Below are 23729 nucleotides of genomic sequence, written 5' to 3' on the forward strand. Positions count from 1 at the left end.
TGAGAGCTGCTAGGCCTGTGCATGAAGATAATTTTAGGATACAGACTCTTGTGGGGTGAAGGAGGTACAGTTGTTTGTTGGTTTTGCTTTTTTTTGTTTTTCCAGCCAGGGTTTTTCTGTATAGCCCTGGCTGTCCTGGATCTCACTCGTGAGGTCACCTGCTTCTGCTTCCCAAGTGCTGGGATGGATTAAAAGTGTGTGCCATCATGGCCTGGTTACTATGTCAAACTCCTCCCCTTCCACCTCCTTATCTCTCTCTATCCCCCCTCTCCCTCTTATCTTCTCCCTCTCTCAGACATCTGCAATTTTTGCCTCTCAACTCTGGGTTTAAAATCATTAGCCTCCGGGTGTGGTGGCTCATGCCTTTAATCCCAGCTTTCGGGTGGCAGAGGCAGGCGGATTTCTGAGTTCAAGGCCAGCCTGGTCTACAAAGTGAGCTCCAGGACAGCCAGGGCTACAGAGAAATCCTGTCTCGGAAAAACAAAACAAAACAACAACAAAAAAATCATTTGCCACCATACCTATGAGAATAAAAGTTTTCTCAACTGGGGTTAGTGTCTATTAAGTGTCATTAAAGCTCACCAGTTTGGTTTTGATCACCATCTTGGTTTGTGAATTTTTTTTTTTTTTCTTTTTTTCCGAGACAGGGTTTCTCCGTGTAGCCCTGGCTGTCCTGGAAGTCACTTTGTAGACCAGGCTGGCCTCGAACTCAGAAATCCGCCTGCCTCTGCCTCCCGAGTGCTGCGATTAAAGGTGTACGCCACCACCGCCCGGTGGTGTGTGTATTTTAAAAAAAACGATTTTGAGGCCGGGCGTGGTGGCGCAAGCCTTTAATCCCAGCACTCGGGAGGCAGACGGATTTCTAAGTTCGAGGCCAGCCTGGTCTACAAAGTTAGTTCCAGGACAGCCAGGGCTATACGGAGAAACCTTTCTGTCTTGGAAAAAAAAAAAACAAGCCAAAACAAACAAACAAACGATTGTGTATGCATAGAAGCACCTCTGGGAAATAGGATAACGGGTCCTTTTAGAAGGAGCGCCTGTTTTGAGGAAAGTAAAAGAAAGGTATTCACCGGAAGTGCATCTTTATTGCTTCCTGACCTGGACAGTAGCTGATACTGAAGTTTTCCGAATTCACTGTGACTTCTTTCTTTAGGAAGAAAGGATTTTTCTTGATCTTTTCCCTGGGATGGTCCCGTGTTCCTGTTCTCCGAATTGTAGATGGGAAGGATAACTGTCTTGTAACCTAGCTATGACTGACAGACAATGTGGGGTACCAACACCTTGTCACCACAACTTTTAGGATCCTCTGATTTGAGTCTGGGTCTGGGTGGTATCCTGAAGGACTTCACTGGGTGTGAAGGGAGGGAGGAAGCCATTGTCCGTGGGAGTTTGAGCAGTAGGTGACACCTCTAGAAGGGTTGAAAGAGCCTCGAGTTCTCCAGTGCACCCATTATTGTTAGTCCATTCAGTACTGTGAGGTCTCAGTAGCAGCCAGGGCTTGGAAATCTACAGTAGGAAGAAGCCCATTCAGCAAAGGTAATGCGCGGGAATTTGCAAGTTTTCCCGCCTCGGACAGGAGCGTGGCATCTGACGTAGAAGCTCCGCCTCCTTAGTGGGCGGCTCGTGGGCTCCGCCCCCTGCAGGATGATGACGCGTGTGGGACCGGAAGCAACTTCTAGATTTAGTCTGGGTCTCTCCTCCCGGGTGGAGGGTACGCGACCTCGTGTGCGCCACTCTTTTCCGCTGCGCGCCGCGCGCGACTTGATGACGACACTGGACCCGCCCTCGACCCGGGCTGTGCTTTGGTGTTCTTAAGTCGTGCCGCGTGCGCAACGGTAGTGACGCGTTTTACCCGGAGCATGGCGGATACCGGCTTGCGCCGCGTGGTTCCCAGCGACCTTTATCCCCTTGTGCTCAGATTTCTGCGGGATAGCCAACTCTCGGAGGTGGCCAGTAAATTTGCAAAAGCGACCGGCGCTGTGAGTCCTTGGTTTGGTCTGCGGGCCGGGGTGGGACGACTCTCCGAGCTAATCTAGGCCTTGTCGGCTTTAGAAGTTAAGGAGGCGAGGGCTGGGGTCTGTCAGTCCGTTGTCTGCCCAGCTTCTCTGCGGACCTTCCTCAGGCTGGAGGTCTCGGTGTCTCCTTCCACCATGTCTGACTAGCTAGCTCCGAGTATTACGGCTTTTACTTGGTGTGAGTTTTTGCAGCGGTGACAGGCATGGGTCCCTCGTGACCCAGGACATGTGGCGCTAGATCCCTCCGGGAGCATTGGGTTGGCGGTGCGTGGTTCTTCTGTACTTTTTGTTGGACTTACCCTTAATTGCAGTTTTACCTGAGACTCAAAGATTTTAGTAATGAAGGCTTGGATTCTATTTATACACTTGTTTGTTTTTACAAAAGAAGATGAGTGAGTGCAGGGATAAATTGCGAAGTAATGATAGCTAGGACTTCATATTGTATTTACTTATTTTTTTAAAAAGAAAAAAATGAATGAGTGTGGTGATAGGTTGCTTTCAGTATACTCTAGGAGTAGTGAGCGTCCGCCTGTGTTAAGTTGGCACTGAGCTTGGAGCTCCAGGTAGTGATGTTAGGCCAGGCTCTGCGGCTTTCTGCATGTATGATCCCAGCAGCCTTTTGTTTGAGACAAAGTTCATGTAGTCCTTGTGTAGTGGAGGATGGATATGAACTTCTGTACCTCTTGTCACAGCCTCTTCATGCTAAGTGCCTTACTGCCCTGCAGCACACTTTGTATACCATACTGGCCTTGAACTCAGCTCAGTCTCTGTCTACCAAGTGCTGGGATTAAAGGTGTATATCACCATGCTCAGCCCAATTTACAGCTTTTGAGTGAATGAGACTCACTGAGAGAAAAATGCACAAAGTAGTAACTCCATTGTAGGCACACAGGAACATGGGGTGAGTGACAGCTGTTATGTAAGAGCAAAATGTTTACTCTGCACCTTAAGAAAAGCTGTAGCGGGCTGGAGAGACGGCTCAGCAGTTACGACCACTGACTGCTCTTTTAGAGGTCCCGAGTTCAATTCTCAGCAACCAACCACATGGTGGCTCACAACCATCTGTAATGGGATCAGATGCCCATTCTTCTAGTGTGTCTGAAGACAGCAAAGATGAACTCACATAAATAAGGGGGAAAAAAAATGAAAGAAAAGCTGTAGTGTTCGTGGAAACACCTTGAAAGGCTGTAGGCCTTAGATCCTGGGACTCTTGGGTTATAGGCCACCAGATCTTTTGAGATAGGTTACTTCTTTGTAGCAAAATACAAAAAGGTGATTTTTGCCACAAAAGGAAAGATCAGGTCAGTCTCATAATAAGGGAGTTCTTTCAGCCGGGACAGCCTGACATGTGATCTGGTAATACATCCCCCAACCCCCCCCCCCAACTCCATGTGCTCTGAATTGATGGACCATCTAGCCAGTGCTCATTATTACTCTCCTCTTCTTCCCTCCCTCCTATTTTACTTTATTTTTTTGGTTTTTCGAGACAGGGTTTCTCTGTGTAGCCCTGGCTGTCCTGGAACTCAGTAGACCAGTCTGGCCTTGAACTCAGAAATCCGCCTGCCTCTGCCTCTGCCTTCCAAGTGCTGGGATTAAAGGTGTGTGTCACCACTGCTCGGCACCCTCCCTCCCTCCTTAAGGCAGGGTCTCTATGTTCTGGCTGTCCTTGAACTCACTATGTAGACCAAGCTGGCTTAAACTCCGATCTGCTTGCCTCTCCTTTCCATGTGCTAGAGTTAAAGGCGCGTGCCACCGTACCTCGCACCTTTCTGTTTGCTTACAGTTTATTCTGCACATTTGTGTTTTGCCTGCATGTCTGTCTGTGTGAGAGCTGCCATGTGAGTACTGGGAGTTGAACCTGGGTCTTCTGAAGGAGCAGACAGTGCTCTTAACCACTGAGCCACCTATCTAGCCCTGCCTTTCTGCCTTTAAAAGTCATTTAATTAGAAAAAAAAAAGTTAATAGTTAGAAATTATGAGGCCAGAGATGTCAGAAGCTCTGTATGTGGAGTTAACAGGTACTGTTGCGTCTCCTGTTCTGGGTGCTGGTAATGAACTCAGGTCCTCTGGGAGAGTAACATGCTCTCTCAGCGACTTAGCCATCTCTCCAGCCCTCAGCTAACGCTCTGTTATCAATTGGTACAACATTTCTAAGACTTTAAAAGATATGGAAAGGCACAGGGATATACCATAAAGTTTTCACGCTCAAAGTTAGGTGATATGTAAGCGTAATATTTTCCTCCTGAGTTATACAAGTAGGAAAAGTCTTAAGATGTAACATCCATTTTGAGTTAAGTAGGGAGATAGCATAACTTTTGAGACAAGGTCTCTTTACATAACCCTGGCTGTCTGGAACTCTGTATGTAGTCCAGGTGGGCCTTGAACTCACTGATCTGCCAGCCTCTTTCTTTGAAGTGCTGGGACCATGCCTGGCTGACAGATTACATTTGATCAAGGAGTAACAGAATCTGACCCAGAGGAGCATACTGCTTCCTTAGCCACGCCTCCTTTCTTACAGACACAGCAGGACGCCAATGCCTCGTCCCTCTTGGACATCTATAGCTTCTGGCTCAAGTAAGCTTTCCTGGTGCACTTGGGCTGTGTTCTCCCCTAGGTGGGTTGGGCTGGGCTGTGTTCCTTAGTTTGAGAAGGTCCTGATCCCTCAGAGGTCAGCCTTCTCTGCATCAGCAGGTCCACCAAAGCCCCAAAGGTGAAGTTACAGTCAAATGGACCAGTGACCAAGAAGGCTAAGAAAGAGACTTCATCCAGTGACAGCAGTGAGGACAGCAGTGAGGACGAGGACAAAAAAGCCCAGGGACTTCCCACACAGAAGGCTGGTAAGGCTTGTGAGGGGCGGGGGGCGGGGGGGGGGGAGGGCTCCAAAGAGACTGCCTGGCACCTGCCTGAGGGCGACTTCTCATGGGTACCTGCACTACTTCTACTCAGCCGCACAGGTCAAGCGAGCCAGTGTGCCTCAGCATGCTGGAAAGGCAGCAGCCAAAGCTTCAGAGAGCAGCAGTAGTGAAGAATCCAGTGAGGAAGAGGAAGAGGACAAAAAGAAAAAGCCTGTCCAGGTTTGTAGCCTCGGTTGTAAGGATGGCCTCAGAGGAGTAGTGGAGAAATGAAACAGGGTCGGGCGGGCGGTGGGGGCTGCTCCGCATTGCATGAATTCTGGGATGTGGAAGGGGAGGCTGAAGTTGAGGTCTCGAATGATGTGATCCAAGTGTAGACAGGATTCTCCTCTACCCAGGGACTTTGTGTTCTTTCAGGATACTGTGTAGGGCCCCAACAATACAAGTGTTTTGCTGGGAGCTGTTGACAAGATGATGTCAGGAACTGTTTTATCAAGCAGTTGGACTCTGTCTCAATATTCATATGTTGTATCTTTGAGTTTTTCTTGCCCTTTCAGTGGACTCCTAAAAGGATAAAGCTTCCAGGCCAGCCTGATCTACAGAGCAAGTTCTAGGACAGCCCAGGCTGTCTCAAAAAGGACTGTCTCAAAAAGGAAAAATAAATAAATAAATAAAAGCATTTTATTGTCTTTTGAGCACTCAGCTCTTGCTCATTGTCCTTATGTGTGTTTTGTTTGAGACAGAGTTACTCTGTGCAGCACTGGCTGCCCTGGAACTTTTGTGTTGAGCAGGCTGGCCTTAGACTCAGTTCTTTTCCTCCCACATGCTGGGATTACAGGTGTTTGCCACCATCTTTGTTCTCTTGTTTTAGCAGAAGGCAGCTAAGCCCCAAGCCAAGGCAGTCAGACCTCCTGCGAAGAAGGCAGAGAGCTCTGAGTCGGACTCAGACTCGGATTCGGACTCCAGCTCAGAGGAAGAAACACCACAGACCCAGAAGCCAAAGGCAGCTGTGGCAGCAAAAGCTCAGACTAAAGCCGAAGCCAAACCAGGTATGGGTTGCTGAGCTGCAGAACTCATCACTTCCCCTTAGCCAGGCATGGCTGCAGATGCCTGTGATCCCTGCTCTACCCCAGATGGGTGAGACGGAACTAAACCATACACCTGGGATTTGTTGTTTGAAACAGGGTTTTGCTAGCCCTTGGTTGTCCTGGATCTCCCAGGCTGGCCTCAAACTCAGAGATCCACTCACCTCTCCATGAACACCTTTGCCTCCCAAAGTGCCGAGATTAAAGGCATTTGTGTACCGCCATGCCCAGCTAAGCCTGGAAAGTTTCCTCAGACCCTGTCTCAAAGTTTTAGAGGGGAAAAATAAGGCCATGGATACACAAGGACATCCATTCTGTTTTTGTTTTTGTTTTCTTGAGACAGGGTTTCTCTGTGTAGCCCTGGCTGTCCTAGAACTCACTCTGTAGACCAGGCTGGCCTCGAATTCAGAAATCTGCCTGCCTATGCCTCCCAAGTGCTGGGATTAAAGGCATGCACCACCACCGCCCAGCTTTGGCTAGTTTTTTAAGATGCTTTTTCTATGTAGCCCTGGCTGTCCTGGAACTTCCTCTGTAGACTAGGGAGGCTCAGAGATTCACCTGCATCTGCCTCCCAAGTGCTAGGTTTAAAGCTGTGCCCCAACACCCCTGGCTAACTTTTATTTTTGATTGATGCTCTAAAGACCCAGGCTGGGCTTGGACTCAGTCCTCCTGCCTCTCCAAGGTTATATATATCATACATACTTATTTGTTTGTTGGGTAAGGTAATGTCTCACTTTAGTCTGGTGGTCTAGAACTGGTGATTCTCTTACCGCAGGCTCTGGAGGGCTGGGATTAATAGGCATTTCTTAGCTTAGCATGGATGTATGTACCTAAGCTAAGCTCAGCCTAGGGTTAGACCCCCAAACTCAACAGCCCACGAGTGCTCTCTTCTGCTTTTACGGCCGCTTTCCTCTTATGCTTTCACTCCACACAGCCGAGCTGGTTCGTTCCTCTGATGGATAGGGGCTGAAGAGAAAGGCATTTAAACTGTTTAGTGTGTGTGTGTGGTGACTCTTATCACTATATACCATCTAGGCATCTCACTCAGGTCATCCTTTACCTGCTAAGCCATCCCACCTGCCTTAAAATTATAGATACTCGTATAGTCCTGTGGGAACCAACAGGACTTTTTTTTTTTCTTTGAAGTTTCCCAACTTGTTTAGTATTGCTTTTGTTTCTCAGGTACACCAGCGAAAGCACAGCCTAAGGTAGCCAATGGCAAAGCAGCCGCCAGCAGCAGCAGCAGCAGCAGCAGCGATGACTCAGAGGAAGAGAAGAAGGCAGCTGCACCTCCCAAGAAGGTTAGGGCTGTAACTTTGTAGCAGGGATGCAGTTGAGGGGCTTCGGGGCGTGTGTTTCCTCTGTCAGGATTGTTTGGGAAGGCGCTTTCCTCTAATGTTAATTTTCTCTCCAATGAAGACTGTACCAAAAAAGCAAGTCGTGGCCAAGGCCCCAGTGAAAGTAGCTGCCGCCCCCACCCAGAAGAGCTCCAGCAGTGAGGATTCTTCCAGTGAAGAGGAGGAGGGACAGAGACAACCCATGAAGAAAAAAGCAGGTGATTGCACAGGGGCATCAGTGTCTGCAAACTGAGTCCTAGTGCACACAGCAGAACGAGAAGGAGGCCATAGTGCCTCATGCAGTGTAGACACAGAAGTGAGCCACTGTTGGCAATGACATTCTGCAGAAAAGGAGTAAGCCCTGTTCCCGGTAGACAGAGTCAGAGAACTTAAGTACTTTCTTTCTTTTCTGATGCTAGAGATTAAACCCAGGGATTCGTGCATGCTAGGCAGGTTCTGACCTTAGGAGATACATCCTCAGGCCCGTGTGCATACTTTTCTCTTACTCAGAAACATGGTCTTACTATATAGTTCTGACCGTCTGGGAACTTATTTTGAATACCTGGCTGGGTTTGAACTCAGAGATCTATATGCTTCTGCCTCCCAAGAGCTGAGATTAAAGGGGAATACCACCCCCAGACCTATTTTATTGCTTATTTAAAATATTTTCCCTCTGTAGCCCATGGCCTCAAATTCACAGCAGTCTTCCTACTTAGCCTTATGAGTGTCAGAATTATAGGCGTGAACCATAATATCTCCCAAATGTGTGTTTCAAAACTGTTTTAACAGGTCCCTACAGTTCAGTTCCACCACCCTCTGTTCCTTTACCAAAGAAGTCCCCGGGAACCCAGGCTCCAAAGAAAGCTGCTGCGCAGACACAGCCTGCAGACAGCAGTGACGACAGCAGTGACGATTCTGGTGAGTCCTGGGGAAGGGTGGGGAAAGGAGAGAAACGCTGCACCTGTGTTGTGACTGAGGAAAGGGGAAATACTGCAGGCACTGTTACACGCTTCCAGTGCCGCCCTGGACCCATCCTAATGTCACAATTTCTCCCCAGATTCAAGTTCTGAGGAAGAGAAAAAACCTCCAGCTAAGACGGTCGTCTCCAAGACACCCGCCAAAGCAGCTCCAGTGAAGAAGAAAGCAGAAAGCTCTTCAGACAGCTCGGGTAACGCTGCCCAGAGCTCTGGGCTGCTGGGGTACTCACTGCCTTGGGCTGCTCTTACAGGGCTCCCCTGAGGTTGATTTTGGGGAGCTGTTCATTCTGTCTCCTCTCTCTAGATTCTGACAGTTCTGAGGATGAAGCTCCTGCCAAGCCAGTCAGTACAACCAAGAGTCCCAAGCCAGCTGTCACTCCGAAGCCATCTGCAGCAAAGGCAGTGACAACTCCTAAGCAACCTGCAGGCAGTAACCAGAAACCTCAGAGCAGGAAGGCTGACAGCAGCTCCAGCGAGGAGGAAAGCAGCTCCAGCGAGGAGGAGGAGGCCTCCAAGAAAAGTGCCACAACCCCCAAGGCCAAGGTGACTGCTAAAGCAGCACCCGCCAAACAGGCCCCTCAGGCTGCTGGGGACAGCAGCTCTGACTCAGATAGTTCCAGCAGTGAAGAGGAGGAGAAGACTCCTAAGCCCCCAGCTAAGAAGAAGGCAGCAGGTGGAGCCGTTTCTACACCAGCCCCTGGGAAGAAAGCAGAGGCCAAGAGCAGCAGCAGCAGCAGCAGCAGCAGCTCCGAAGATTCCAGTGAAGAGGAGAAAAAAAAGAAGCCCAAAGCTACTACCCCTAAAATACAGGCAAGCAAGGCCAATGGCACTCCAGCTTCTCTGAATGGAAAAGCAGCCAAGGAAAGTGAGGAGGAAGAGGAGGAGGAAGAAACAGAAGAGAAGAAAAAGGCAGCTGGGACCAAGCCAGGCATGTATCTGTGGAGTCATCCCATCCCCTGGGTTTTGTCTGTAGTCCTGGGATGTCCTCAGGGAGGGAGGTGGACGGGGAGACAGTTATCTCCTGAGTGCTGGTGGAGCTTCCCGGGAGGCCTGGCTCCTGAGTCTAGCTTTTTTTTTTTTGTAGGTTCAGGCAAAAAACGGAAGCAGAATGAGACCGCAGATGAAGCAACAACTCCTCAAGCTAAGAAAGTTAAGCTCGAGACCCCCAATACGTTTCCAAAAAGGAAGAAGGCACGTTGGCTACGTTGTCCTTTAGACTCCTGAGACCATTGACTGCTCAGTCTAGCCTGATAGCGGGTGCTTTTAAGAAGAGCTGTTAAATCACCAATTTAACGTTTACTGCATTCTTCTCTAGGGAGAAAGAAGGGCGTCTTCCCCTTTCCGAAGGGTCAGGGAGGAGGAGATTGAGGTGGACTCTCGAGTGGCGGACAATTCCTTTGATGCCAAGGTGAGAACTGTTTGCCACTCTTGGGACCCTGGAGGGAAGATGAGTTTTTTGGTTCAGGTTGCTGGAACCTCGTGGATTCAGACTGCTTTGAAGGGGCAATAGAGAAAGAAGGTGACAGGGCACCGGATTGTCTTCTGTGCAATGACCTCTTTTTTTTTTTTAAACCAGCGAGGTGCAGCTGGAGACTGGGGGGAGCGAGCCAATCAGGTTCTGAAGTTCACCAAAGGCAAGTCCTTCCGGCATGAAAAAACGAAGAAGAAGCGAGGCAGCTACCGGGGAGGCTCCATCTCTGTCCAGGTCAATTCCGTCAAATTCGACAGCGAGTGACACGTGGTCATCCTTTGGCAAAGGAAGGGTGATTTTGGGAGACTGGCACTCAACTCCAGTGGACCCAGAAACTCCGTGTTAGGAGACAGTTGTGACAAGGACGGTGTGGAGCAGGTCCTGAGGTGTGTCAGCCTGCAGTCCTCTCAGGCTCCTTTTTCTGGACAGCTGAATATCAAGGACAAAAAGGATTTTTTTTTTTAAAGAAACCCATTCAGTTGTCAATTGCCTTCCTGTTCTGTGGGTCTTCATACTGAGAGATTTGTATATTTTATATTAAATCATGTCATACAGATTTTTGTTGTGATTTTCAGAGATGACTTCCACAGATTAAAGTCTTAGCTGTTGCCTAAGGCAAAGCAAAACAACACATGGTAATAATTTTCCCTACTGGAGGATTCTCTTTATGTGAAAGCCCTGGTGGGCAATGACATAAGTCTTGTGATGATTGTCTGCTAAGCATACTCTGTGCTCATCTTCATCCATTGGGCCCGGCACCAAAGCTTCTAGAAGCCAGCGTGGATCTACCAACTTTGGGGGATAAAATTGCCATTCTTGGTGCAGTAACCTACTAATTGGCAGGCAGGATTCTCGAGTGTGTGAATGCCATGCAGCTGTCTTTGTTTTGTTCTTGGTAGCTGTTACTGCTACATGTTTACAGTACTTTTAGTTTTAATTTCGAAGTAAGCTTTTCTGACAGACATTTTGCAACAACTTGACTGTTGTATATTGACAAGTTCATGGATGTATTTGATTCTTATTAACATCAAGGACAGGCTGGTAAGTACCTGCATGGTTGAGTCACTGGTCAAGGAAATGGAGATGACCTATGAACCCTGGTGTGAAGTAGATACACTGGATCTCCTGGGCACCTGGAGCAGCAGCAGGAGACAGCCCAAGGAGGCAGGAGGGCTCTAACTAAGCAGGACCATTTTGTCTTGAAGTCGGTACACAGGAGTAATTATGCCCTGTTCAAGTTGGTCCCCTGGACTCACTATTAGTACCTTACCTATAATGTTACTGATACAGACTAGCCAGGAGGCAGGGAGGCATAGCTGGGTGGTAGTGTGCTTGCTTAGCATTCATAGACCAAGTGTGATCTCTATCACCGCAGGAAGTAAAGAGCAGAGAGATTCCTGGGCCAAGGGAGTGGATTATAAAGCTGTAGGATGTGACCATTGGCAGTGAGGGCAGGGGTGGGACGTGGCTGGCCTGGTGAGAAACGGATACCGGGCATTGCCTCCCCTGTTTGGTGTCCACGCTCACCTGGTAACCTGCTAAAAGCTGTGGCAGCTCCTTGTGGAAGGCTGCATGGTCAAAGTTCTGTGTCTTACCACAAAACAATAAAGTGAATGGTTCCTAATGTGTTCAGAGTTATGTCGTTGTGCACGTAAGGCCTTGTAGCTTTGTACGTAACGGAACAAGTAGGGGGCTGGGGCTGAGACCTGCTTGAGTTCACTGTAGAGGCTCTCAGCTTGCCAGTTCTCAACCCGACCCTCACTTCCTTTTCTGGACTCGAACCTCCCCCTACCCCCTGTATTTTAGAGATGGTGTGTGCCTTGCATAGCTCTTTTTCAGGGTTTAGTTGAGCTAATGACCTGTAAGCCAAAACTAGCTCTGCTACTTGTGTTTGTATCATCTGGGGACTAAAAAATGATTTTTACATTGAAATGCCTTATTTTATCCAGGTGTGGTGGCCCACGCCTCTAATCCCAGCACTTGGGGAAGGCAGAGGCAGGAGGATCTCTTGAGTTTAGAGGCCAGTCTAGTCTAACAGGGTTTTCTCTTTGTCCTCACTGTTCTGGAACTCACTCTGTAGACCAGGCTGGCCTCAAACTCAGAAATCCGCCTGCCTCTGCCTCCCAAGTGCTGGGATTAAAGGCGTGCGCCACCACGCCCTGCCAGGCTAGCCTTAAATTCAAGAGATCTGCTAACCTAGTACTGGGATTAAAGGCTTGTACTGCATTGTGTAGCACGTTTTTTTCTTTAAAAAGAACCTTTTTAAAATTATATTTATTTGGGATGGAGTTAAAAGCTCAGCAGTTAAAAAGCACATGCTGCTTTCGAAGCACGTGCGTATTATAGCATGCATGCAGGCAAACACTGAGTAAACCGAAGTTAAAAGTGTGTGTGTGTGTGTTGTGGGGATAACGTCATAGGACGCTTGTGGTTAGAGGACAAACTTAGGAATCAGGTCTCTTTACCAGGTGGGTCCTTGTTAATACACTCAGGACCTCCGGCTTAGTGGCAAAGTGTCTTTTATTTTTAAAGACAAGAATCTCACAAGTTTTTAAAGACAAGTTTTCACAATTCCAGCCCTCTTAAGAGCCTGCTTTAACTTCTGCAATTACTGAAGAGGCCAGGAGGTGGCGCTCTTAACCCCTGCATAAGAAGCCTGTTCCTGCTATGAGCTTTTAAATAGAGATGTAAGGCCCTCAGTTGAGGTTCTCTGGTTGTGGAGGGTATTGAAAGGAGACCTCTGCCATATGTGGTCGCCTGATACCTGAAAGTCAACTGCAAGCAATATGATTTGTAGAAGCCAGGGTTTTCATGGAACCCTGTGGCCCATCCAAGTAAAGATGTAAAGAGGGAGGTAATGGTTGCCTTTAGTGGTTGGGGAAGTGGTGTTTTAAGAAATGAGAGAGCAGCCGGGCGTGGTGGCGCACGCCTTTAATCCCAGCACTCGGGAGGCAGAGGCAGGTGGATTTCTGAGTTCGAGGCCAGCCTGGTCTACAAAGTGATTGCCAGGACAGCCAGGGCTACACAGAGAAACCCTGTCTCAAAAAAAACAAAAAACAAAAAAAACAAAACAAAAGAAATGAGAGAGCAAAGTCGGGCAGTGGTGGTGCACGCCTTTAATCCCAGCACTTGGGAGGCAGAGGCAGGTGGATTTCTGAGTTCAAGGCCAGCCTGGTCTACAGAGTGAGTTCCAGGACAGAGTGAGGACACAGAAACCTTCAGGCTCTGTAGACTAGACTGGCCTCTAAACTCAAGAGATCCTCCTGCCTCTGCCTTCCCCAAGTGCTGGGATTAGAGGCGTGGGCCACCACACCTGGATAAAATAAGGCATTTCAATGTAAAAGTTCCAGGACAGCCAGGGCTATACAGAGAACCAAAAACAAAAAACAAAAAACAAAAACAAAAAAAAACAAAAAAAAACAGGGGCTGGAGAGATGGCTCAGCAGTTAAGAGCACTGACTGCTCTTCAGAGGTCCTGAGTTCAATTTCCAGCAACCATGTGGCCCATTTCTGGTGTGTCTGTGTGGCCCTGGCTGCCACACAGTCTGTCCTGGAACTCAGAGATTCCCTTGCTTCTGCCTTCCAAGTGCTTGGGATCAAATGTGTGTGCATCACTGCCTGGCTTTTGTTTTCTTTTCTTTTCTTTTCTTTTTTTTTTTTTTGAACTTTTTAAAACTTTACCTCCTCTTTAGTTTTTTGTTTTGTCTTTAAGACAGTTATTTTAGGGGCTAGAGAAACCCTGTCTTGGAGAAAAAAAAAAGACAAGAAAAATAGATGTATATACAACATAGATACATTTGAAGATAAATAAAAATCAAGCTGGAGGCAGTGGATGAGGTAGCCTTGCCTTTTAACCCGGCACTCAGTTGGCAGAGACAGATGATCTCTGAGCTTCAGGCTAGCCTGGTCTACAAGGTGAGGAGTTTCAGTTCAGCCAGGGATATAATCCCTGATCATTATATTTTTAAAAAACATCTACTTCGTACACATTGGACGTGCTGATGAGTAAGTGGTCGGGGTCTCGAGAGGGTTGTATGGGATAGCTAACATGGTGAGGACAGCTTTGTTCTGCCCTTTGCTGTAGCAGTAAGTACAAGTTCCTAATGTTGGGATACCCACCTCTGCTGCTGTCACGATTCCAAGGACAGTTGGATCCTGACATAGAGCCAGAAGCCAGGGAGCCCAGCCAGTGGTGGCGTGTACCCAAGCTTCCTCCCTGGACAGTAAGTCATTGTTTCTCTTAGATATATTTCTCTATTTCTGGAAGCATGGAATGTGCACCTCTTGGAATCAGGAGCTAGCATTCAGTACTTTTCCTTGGGGCACGGAAATGCCAAGGTGTGTGATAGGGTTAACCTTGAAGGCCAATTTGATGGGATCTGACATCAAATGAGAGATACACGCCTCAGGTCTGTGAGGACTTTTCCAGAACGGATTAGCTGGGAGAAATAAACCCTTCACCAGAGAAGGCAGACTACGGGAGGGGAGAGACCCTCCCTCTGAGAGGATACCACGTTATCAGCACAGATACAAAGCTATCTGAGGGAAAGCAGACTTGTCCACGGGCTGTGCTTTCACTGGTGGGTGTGTCCATCTCTGCAGCTATTGTTACCTTTGTGGACATGAGACCTCTGATGCCTTCCGACATGGGCACCTGCAGCGCCAGCTTGGGTCTACGGAGGCATCAGTTTACTGAGGAGTTCTGGGTTCTCAGCCTCTCTAGCACCCTGTGTGGACTGTGTTATTGGACTCCCTAGCCCCTATCGTGTATGCCACCCTAGTTAATGCCCCTCTAGCGCTTGTTTTTTTTTTTTTTTTTTTTTTTTGGTTTTTGAGACAGGGTTTCTCTGTGTAGCCTTGGCTGTCCTGGAGCTCACTCTGTAGAGCAGGCTGGCCTTAAACTCAGAAATCCACCTGCCTCTGTCTCCCGAGTGCTGGGATTAAAGGCGTGCACTACCACGCCCGACTTAGCGCTTGGTTTTTATTTGTATGTATGTTTCTGTGTCTCTGCTATGTGTGTGCAGTAACTCTGGAGGCCAAAAAACGCTGTCAAGAGCCCCGGGGCTGGAGCAGCTGTGGGTTTCCCAACCCCGAGTCCGGTCCCCTGTAAAAATTGCCGGCACTCTGTGCTGCTGAGACATCTCCCTAGCCCCTAAGTTTATAATGTATGTGTACTCTACCAGTTCTGTTCCTCTCTACAACCTTCCTACGACAGGAAGGACGCGGAGGAAGTGAAGTCCAGGGCGTATGTGTGAAGCCCGGAGGACAATTTCGTGGACTCCGTTTTCTGTTGCTACCTTTACCTGGTTGCAGGGATCAGCGTCAGGCCATCTGAACCGTGTGAATCGCCACTTTCTCACTCCTAATGCCTTGGTGTGTACCGTTCACCAAATAAAACATTGGAAGTGGGAAAGGTAGAGTTCAAACACCAACCAGAAAAAGAAAAACCAGCCGGGCGTGGTGGCGCACGCCTTTAGTCCCAGCACTCGGGAAGCAGAGAGGCAGATATCTGAGTTCGAGGCCAGCGTGGGCTACAAAGTGAGTTCCAGGACAGCCAGGGCTACACAGAGAAACCCTGTCTCAAAGAAATACTGAAGCTAAGAAGAAAAGCTGAGCCGGTTCCTGAGACAGAGGCAGAGGTAGAAGAGGCATTAAACAGGAATCAGTGTGTGAATGGGCAGAATGGCCTCAGACACCCCCACTGAGTCAACCAGAAACTCCCTAAAGACAATGGGAGATTTCGTTTTCTTTTTCCCCACAGTATAATTATATTTTTATACTATAATATACTTATATACGGTAAATTATTTCACAGTATAATTATATTTCATAAAAGCATAAGAAAGCTGTATAGAAGCTTATAGAAAAACAACTTTAAGTCTGGAACAATAGTAGGAAATTGTTGCCTGCTATCATTTTAATTTTTTAAATATGTTCTCTGTGAGTATGAAACTCTTGCCTGTATGCAGGTGTGTGCACCATAGGAGGGTCTGTTGGTTTTGTGGAACTGAGGTTATGGGTGGTTGTGAGCTACCATGAGGGTTCTGGGAATTGAACCTTGGTCTTCTGCAAGAGTAGGTGCTCTTAATGGCTGAACCATCTCTCCAGCCCTCATTGCTGGCTGCCTTTGAGTGGGTGGGGATTGAAGCCAAGGAAAACAGGGGACTGCCTTCCCATATTCTATAGTGTAGTTTTAAAATGTTTTTCTTTTCCCTTTAGTGTGTGTGTGTTGTGTGTGTGTGTGTACACATGAATGCAGATGTCCTCAGAGGTCGGAGGAACCATGCTCTCCTAGACCTGGAGTTGCCGGTAATGATGATCCACCTACTGTAGATTCTAGACTACTCACTCAGGTCCTCCACATGAACAGTGAGCACTGAGGCACGTCACTAATCCACACTTTGTTTTTGTTCCAACGAGCACATCACTTTTTGGTTAGAAGACTAGAGAAAGGGTTTAGTGAAGACCTTCAAGAAGCCACTGTGGGCCTGGGACTCAGTTGGTAGAGCGTGTTCTTAGCGTGCTTTTGAAACCCGGGGTTTAGTCCCCAGCCCCACATAAAATGGAACTTGGTGGCACATGCCTGTAAGCCCAGTACTTGAAGATCATCCTTGGCTACAAAACAACTCTGAGGTCAGCCTAGGATACCCTCAAAGACAAGCAAACAAACCAAAAATCCAATCAATCCAGCCTAGGATACCCTCAAAGACAAGCAAACAAACCAAAAATCCAATCAAACCAAACAAAAACCAAACCCCCCAAAAAACCAAAAACTGAGCGTCGAGGAGACGGCTGCATCAGGGAAGTACTTGACTACCTGAGTTTGACATAAAGTGCCCAGTTTTCCCCATCCCTGTATGTCTACAATCCTAGGTCTGGTGAGGCAAAGACCAGAGGGTCCCTGGGGATTGCTGGTCATCCGATCTAGCTGAATCCTTGAGCCCCAGAGTCAGTAAAAGGCCCTCTCTCCAAAAAATAAGATGGAGAGCAATTGAGGAAGATGCCTGATGCCACTCTTGTCATTTCCATACACATGACTATACACACACACACACACACACACATTAAAAAAGAAAACGGGCTGGCGAGATGGCTCAGTGGTTTAGGGCGCCAACTGCTCTTCCGAAGGTCCTGAGTTCAAATCCCAGCAACCACATGGTGGCTCACAACCATCTGTAATGAAATCTGATGCCCTCTTCTGGTGTGTCTGAAGACAGTGATAGTGTACTTACATATAATAAATAAATCTTTAAAAAGAAAGAAAGGAAACCTGTATAAGGCTGGGCATGGTGGCTCATGTCTTTAATCCCAGCACTTGGGAGGCAGAGGCAGGTGGATTATAGTGACAATTTTGGTTTCTTTAACAGAGAAGTGTTACAGGTATATGTTTTTGTTATAGGAATATGGCTTTGCTCTGTTTAGTATGTGTGGGATATGAGGCCGCTTCTGATTGTCCGCAGCAGCTATGGTTTGTCTCATGCTCTGGCAGGGGAATGGTTTTGCTAGCTAAAGATAGTCTATGTTTGGAATTTGGGGACTCATAAGAGGGTATAAAAATGCCAGAGCCCTGAGAAAGGAGGCAGTTGGAGCTGCTACTTCTGCTCCTTGCTGAATTGGTGGTTAGTAATTGGAGATATCCTGAAGACAAAGATCACACGCCCCAAGGAACTGGACACCCCCTTTTCCTTTGACCTCATTTGTCTCCTATCTAGTGTTGGGGGGTTGGAAGGGATAAAGGAGAAGGTGGTGGGATAAGAACCCAAAAGTCTGGTTACAGTGGGTCTCTGTGCGTTTGGAGGCTGGTCTATACAGCAGCGAGTTTTAGTATGGCCAGGGCTATGCAGTGACATCCTGTCTCAACAACAACAACAAAAAGAAAATCAGGGCAAGTGTATTTGCTGGAAGCAAACCTAGGACAAAATGATTACAGTGGAGAGTCCATCAACCTGAACTTACAAAAGAAGGCAAAAGGTCTGCAGAGGTGAAAGACCTTATCTTTCCCAAGGTGAGCGGCCGGCCCCAAGTTAAATAAGGGTGCATCTAAGCTCAGAAAACCAAGCAGCAAAACAAGAAAAGGTGACTCTGGCTTGGTGGCATATACCTCAGCACTTAGAAGGCTGAGGCAGGGGGAGGATTGGTATAAGTTTGAGGCTAGCCTCAGCAAGTACCAGGTTAATTTGGGATGCACAGAGAGAAGACCCTGTCTCAGAGAAAAACAAAATACTGTGGCTGGAGATTAAAGGCATGCACCACCATGCCTGGCATGAACACAGAGACTCTTTAGTACTTATTATAGCTTAGACCTTCAGCTGGCCAGACACTGAGCTAGCCCAATGTAAATTACTATTATTCTAGTCCTGCGTTTCACCACACGGTTAGTTCTTTACCTCTTTGCTCCCGTTCACATCCGACCAGCTTCCTTTCCTGATGGCAAGTCCCCTGCTTCTGCCTTCTCCCAGAGTTCCTAATTTTGCCCGGAAGTTCTGCCTTCCCTTCCTACTTCAGCTATTGGGCATCAAATCTTTATTAATGCCAATCAGTAAGGAAGGAAGGTGAGTGTTTACAAAATAGCAAACACAGTGATGGGGCTGGATCTGTGGAACCAGGAGGAGCAGGCCTGGAGCAAGAGTGGGGTCCAGGCATGACCAAACCTCAGAAATCTGATCTTGAGATTGGCAGGTTTAAGTTTGCCCCTCCCTGCCCTAGGACTGCATGGCCCAGCACACATAGACCTGTGCCCCATCAGAGATCACATAGCCTGGTAGCCAGGTTAAACTTCCTTTCCCTTTATAAGGTCAAATCCAGCAGTACCTGGAATTCCTCCTTACACTAATGAGGCATCCCTAGCACCTTAGCCCTGGGCAGTGATGTATACTCATCCCATAGCTCCTACTCAGGTCCCCAAAGGTTTAACGAGCCATTGCTACCCCAATTAAATGAGCTGCTCAATGAAGCCCACCTCCTGAGAAGTCTGTTTCTTCTTGTGCTCACCCGTTGCCTAGGCTCTCCATCACTTGGCCATTCTGCCTTCCTTCTCTCTCAGGACAGGGGTCTGATCTCAGATGATCATGCCATTCAAGGAGAGGAAATGAAGTGGGAAAGGTATCTAGTGATGGCCATAGCTCTCTGCGAGCACAGAATTAACAACTGAATATATAGAGACACACCTTCACACGGCACACCTCCACAGTGGTGCACACCTTTAATTCCAGCACTTGGGAGGCAGAGGCAAGTGGATCTCTGTGAGTTTAAGGCCAGTCTGATCTTCAAAGAGAGTTTCAGGACAGCCAAGAGCTACACAGAGAAACCATGTGTCAAATACAAACCAAACCAAAACAAGAACAAAACAAAAGACTACAAAACCAAGCCAAAACAGAATGTTAATGATAAAGACCAGAAAACAGTTGGTTTCTGAGAATTTGAGAGTAAAATAGAATAGATAACCTGTAGTTGTCACACTGTGAAAACAACACAATTATCAAGACAGGATATGGGAACTCTCCAGCAATGGAGAAAATGTCAATCCTACATTAAGTTTAGCTTAGTTTGACTACAAAATAACTAACTTTTTGTTTGTTTGTTTGTTTGGTTTTCAAGAATAACTAACGCTTTTAAGGAATGCATTATAAATGAATACAGGTTAAAAGTTTTTCTTTTTTTTTTTCTTTTTGTAGTATTCTTACAGTGGGTTGGCTGTTCAACTTGCAGAAACTTTTAATTTATTTTATAGTGATAGAACATTGCCCACAAAATGTTCACACCAAGGGTACTGGAACAAGCTTAGTGCACATACATATGTGCAGGCAAAACTCCTCCTTCACTGCCAGGGCTACACAGAGAAACTCTGTCTTGGGAAAACAACAACAACAACAACAACAACAACAAAAAAAACCTCCTCCTACACATAAGATAAAAATAAATAAACTACAGAGAGAAATGTATTTAAGAATCACTAATTATTTTGGGTCAACAAGATGGCTCAGTGGGAAAAGATGCTTGCTGCCAAGTCTGATGACCTGAGTGTGATTCCAGAGACACACGTTGTGGAAGACAATTCCTAAAAGTTGTCCTCTGACCTCCACACAAATGCTGTGGCATGTGTACCAAAACTTTCTCTCTCCTCTAGCTTAATAATCATATTTAAAAAAAAAACCTTTTACATGTGAGAGTGTGTGCTTGGACTGGAGAAATAGCTCAGCAGTTAAGAGCACTGACTGCTCTTCCGAAGGTCCCGAGTTCAAATCCCAGCAACCACATGGTGGCTCACAACCATCTGTAATGGGGATCCAATGCCCTCTTCTGGTGTGTCTGAAGACAGCTACAGTGCACCCACACACATGAAATAAATAAATAAATCTAAAAAAAAAAAAAAAAAAAAAGAGTGTGTGCTTGACTAAGTTCTTGTGTGTCTGCTGATGCTTAAGGAAGCCAGAAGAGGGCACTCGTCACCTGAGCTGGAGTTACTAGCAGCTGTGGATTGCCCTATATAGGTGCTAGGAATCAGACACTGGTCCTCTGGAAGCAATCTTGACCGCAGAGTCATCTCTCCAGCACTTACTCATTTATTTTGAGATAGGGTCTTGCTATGTAGCCTATATTGATCTGGAACTCACTACATAGCCCAGCTGGCTTCAAACTTAATTCTCCTAATCCAACCTCTCTGGTTCTTGGCCCACAGGTGTGAATGCAGGCATACTTGGGTCATTGTTTTGTGTTTTTTGTTTTTTTGTTTTTTGTTTTTTGGGTTTTTTGTTTTTTGTTTTGTGTTTTTTAAAAAAAATTATTTATTTATTTTTTATTAGATATTTTCTTTATATACATTTCAAATGCTAGCCCGAAAGGTATAGTTCCTTATACCCTCCCTCTGCCCTGCTCCCCTACCCACCCACTCCCGCTTCCTGGCCCTGGCATTCCCCTGTATTGGGGCATATAAAGTTTGCAATACCAAAAGGCCTCTCTTCCCAGTGATGGCCGACTAGGCCATCCTCTGCTACATATGCAGCTAGAGACACGAGCTCTGGGGGTACTGACTAGTTCATATTGTTGTTCCACCTATAGGGTTGCAGACCCCTTCAGCTCCTTGGGTGCTTTCTCTAGCTCCTCCATTGGGGGCCCTGTGTTCCCTCTTATAAATGACTGTGAGCATCTATTTCTGTGTGGTTTTTTTTTTTTTTTAGATGAGGTTTTACTATGTTGCCCAAACAAGTCTTTAACTAATGAACTCAAGTGATCCTCCTGCCTCAGTCCCCGCCTTTCATAATTGTGACTATTGGCATGAACTACCATGCCCTGTATATGATCTCATTTTATAATTTTCCAAGTCTATATTTTGCTTCTGTTTTGATTATAAATTTTGTCTTTAGTTTTTTATTTTTGTCCTTTTTTCATAAACAGTCAAGAGAAGTTATGTGTCATCCTTAACATTTTGGGAGATTTCCATATTATGCTAATGATTGCGAGTTCTTGAAGTGGACATTTCTGGTTTCTTTGGAGACTCCGTTGTGTTATGTGATGTTTTTCTGGAAACTGTCTTGTGAGAGGATGTTTTTGCTGAAGCAGGCATGTGGGAGGATGTTTTACTAAGAACAGACATGTGGTGTTTTTCTGGAAGCAGCCTGGAAAGGGGGCATGTGTTGTTTTGCTAGAGTGGAGACTTGTGAAAACACGTAATGTTTGGAAAGTGTATAAATAAAACCCAACAGACAGTGGATGATACTGGGTGGTATTGGTACCCCTTACCATTCTTTTTTTTTTTTTTTTTTTTTTCTCGAGACAGGGTTTTTCTGTGTAGCCCTGGCTGTCCTGGAACTCACTTTGTAGACCAGGCTGGCCTCGAACTCAGAAATCCACCTGCGTCTGCCTCACCCCTTACCATTCTCTGTTGGTCATTGTTGGGCTTTGCTGACACTTGTCTTCACTGAAGATGCTGAGTAGTATTGATACGCCTTACCATTCTTTGTTGGTTATCATTTGTCATGACTTCATAGAGAGAAATGCCCCTCCCTCCCCCCCAAATTTTGGTGGTGTTCTGGTGGCTTCTTGCTGCTCCCATGGATTTGGGCCAATTGGCAGAGCCTTGCTGTCTCTTATGGTGATTCGTGAATGGTGTTTGTGAGTGGATTGAGCTGCCTCTGCTGATTCATGGGAGCTGAACTGCTGATATCCTGACAACGCAGATTGGATTCACTCCAAGAACTATTTCTAAACAGGTCCACATCCTCCTTTGCCCTATTAACCTTTCCTTTCCACTCCCTCTGGTGAGAGTGGTGGACTAGAAGGGAGGTTGAAGCATTTAAGAATTTTTATTAAAAGTAGGTTTTGAAAAAAATCTATGCCTACAGTTGGTACCCAATGTGACTTAGGCATTATGGGCAACTCTGCTTCTAATGTAATGAGGAAAAGTCAGGTTTTGATGGGTTAGCAATGTTTAAAGAGGTTGGCAAAATAACAGAAGCAGCTGCAGGGTGGTCTTCTGCCTTGCTCCCAGAGGGGCTTTTTGGTTTTGCTTCATAGTTTTCATGTATACTATTTTGAAAAAGTTTACGGGGAAACTCAACGATTCCCTTCTGCTAGAGAAGATTGCAGAGTTGGCTTCGAACCTGGAGGCTTTGCAGATGGAGGTGGAAGTGCTTGGAAAACAGAAAGAACAGGAGGAGAACAAATCATGGCAGGCTTGGTGTCTGAGACCAGGAGTTTACCACATGGTGAAAGCAAGAAGCAATCTAGGCTGGAAGCTAAACTGTCACCTCACCCTGCTCCACTTCACCTGCCCAGAGCACCTCAGTGAAACTAGGGGCCGGGAAGTGCAGGAAATGGGACAGGGCTAGCTTGATAGTGTTCAGCCAAATGCACCACCAGAGGATTTGCTTCGGCCTACACAGGCACCTTCAGCCTTCCCAGTCTTTGTGCAGCATATGCCTGCTAATGATGGCACTCTTGCCTATAAGGAATTGACCTGGCATCAGATAGAAATGCTAGATCTAAAGCTTTTTATTTATTTATTTATTTAATCTAAAGCATTTTTAAGAGGCTATTGTACTGTATGGTTTTCATTCTCCTTTTGTTAAGGACATGCTAAATGACTGGACTACACAGCGTAGGGTTACCCCACAGGACTGGAAGGGATTAGTGTCAGCTCTACTAGAAGCTAGACAGCAATTACAATGGTTGTCATGGTGGAGGCACAAAGCCACAAAAATAGAAAAACAAAATGTAGCAAGAAGGGGATAACTATTACTAAAGACCAGCTGCTTGGTGAAGGACATAATGCTGATTTACAAGAACAAATCCAACTGGATGGTTCATTAGTTCCAAAGAACAATGTCTTGATGCAGCTTTAAGAGCTTGGCATATGACTGAGGAGCATGGGGGAGGGGCAGGGTCAAAATCCACCTTGTTTACTGAGGTAATACAGGGTTCTGGAGGAGCCTTTACAGAATTCTTACAGAGGTTGTGTTCAGCTGTAGAGCCATATTAGACCCTGAAACCAGACAGTCATTGATTGAGATACTGGCATTTGAAAATGCAAATACCAAATGTGAGGGAGCGATCAGACCATCGAAAGCAGGAGGAGCCCCAGTAGATGAATAGATAAGGAGACAACTGGTGTTGGTTTTCAGGAACATCATGCCAAGATCATTGGGCAAATCAAAGAAATTTCAGGAATCACAATACCCAATGCTTTAGTTGTGGTGAATTTGGTCATTTCTAAATAAATTGTAAAGCTAGAAGAGTCAGCACTCAAAATGGCAGGTACACTGATTCTAGAGAATATGGTACTCATAGAAGAGAGCAAACAGATTCTGGTTACTAGGAGCCAGAAAGGCTTCCAGGGTCTTGTAGCTACTGTGGAAAGGGCAAACATTGGTCTAAGGATTGCTGTTGTAAGAGAGATAGGAGATAACTCTTGCCATCAGGAAATAAACCAAGGAGGGGCCTGTCAGCTCGAGGCCCTGCAGCAAACAATAAGTGCCATTTTCCTTTGGTCAGCCAG

At 46.6% G+C, this 23729-nt stretch overlaps 1 protein-coding gene across 4 annotated transcripts, besides 3 other annotated features; it reads left to right on the plus strand.

Annotated features, from left to right (window-relative positions):
• Positions 1586-1657: an enhancer, noted in NCBI's record as "m2c fragment; includes two GCTCCGC motifs". NCBI's record gives its function as "high activity enhancer in undifferentiated mouse and human ES cells, with moderate activity in differentiated mouse ES cells" and the evidence as "EXISTENCE:reporter gene assay evidence [ECO:0000049][PMID:17784790]".
• Positions 1599-1605: a transcriptional cis regulatory region, noted in NCBI's record as "motif 2c1". NCBI's record gives its function as "necessary for full enhancer activity in ES cells" and the evidence as "EXISTENCE:site-directed mutagenesis evidence [ECO:0005528][PMID:17784790]".
• Positions 1628-1634: a transcriptional cis regulatory region, noted in NCBI's record as "motif 2c2". NCBI's record gives its function as "necessary for full enhancer activity in ES cells" and the evidence as "EXISTENCE:site-directed mutagenesis evidence [ECO:0005528][PMID:17784790]".
• On the plus strand, positions 1677-11373 carry Nolc1 (nucleolar and coiled-body phosphoprotein 1). Of its 4 annotated transcripts, none has more exons than NM_001039352.2 (13): positions 1677-1979; positions 4533-4588; positions 4703-4851; positions 4961-5088; positions 5738-5915; positions 7134-7252; positions 7371-7506; positions 8078-8206; positions 8346-8456; positions 8570-9193; positions 9350-9456; positions 9581-9673; positions 9842-11373. In NM_001039352.2, the coding sequence occupies exons 1-13, from the start codon at positions 1860-1862 to the stop codon at positions 9998-10000; spliced, it is 2109 nt and encodes a 702-aa protein (NP_001034441.1). In that variant the 5' UTR covers positions 1677-1859; the 3' UTR covers positions 10001-11373. The 4 variants fall into 4 exon arrangements, with proteins under 4 accessions (NP_001034441.1, NP_444316.2, NP_001034442.1 ...); NM_053086.3 differs by having other exon boundaries at positions 5741-5915; NM_001039353.2 differs by having other exon boundaries at positions 4706-4851.
• The last annotated feature ends 12356 nt before the right edge of the window (positions 11374-23729 follow it).

Source organism: Mus musculus, chromosome 19, assembly GCF_000001635.26.
Source record: "Mus musculus strain C57BL/6J chromosome 19, GRCm38.p6 C57BL/6J".
Lineage (NCBI taxonomy): Eukaryota > Metazoa > Chordata > Mammalia > Rodentia > Muridae > Mus > Mus musculus.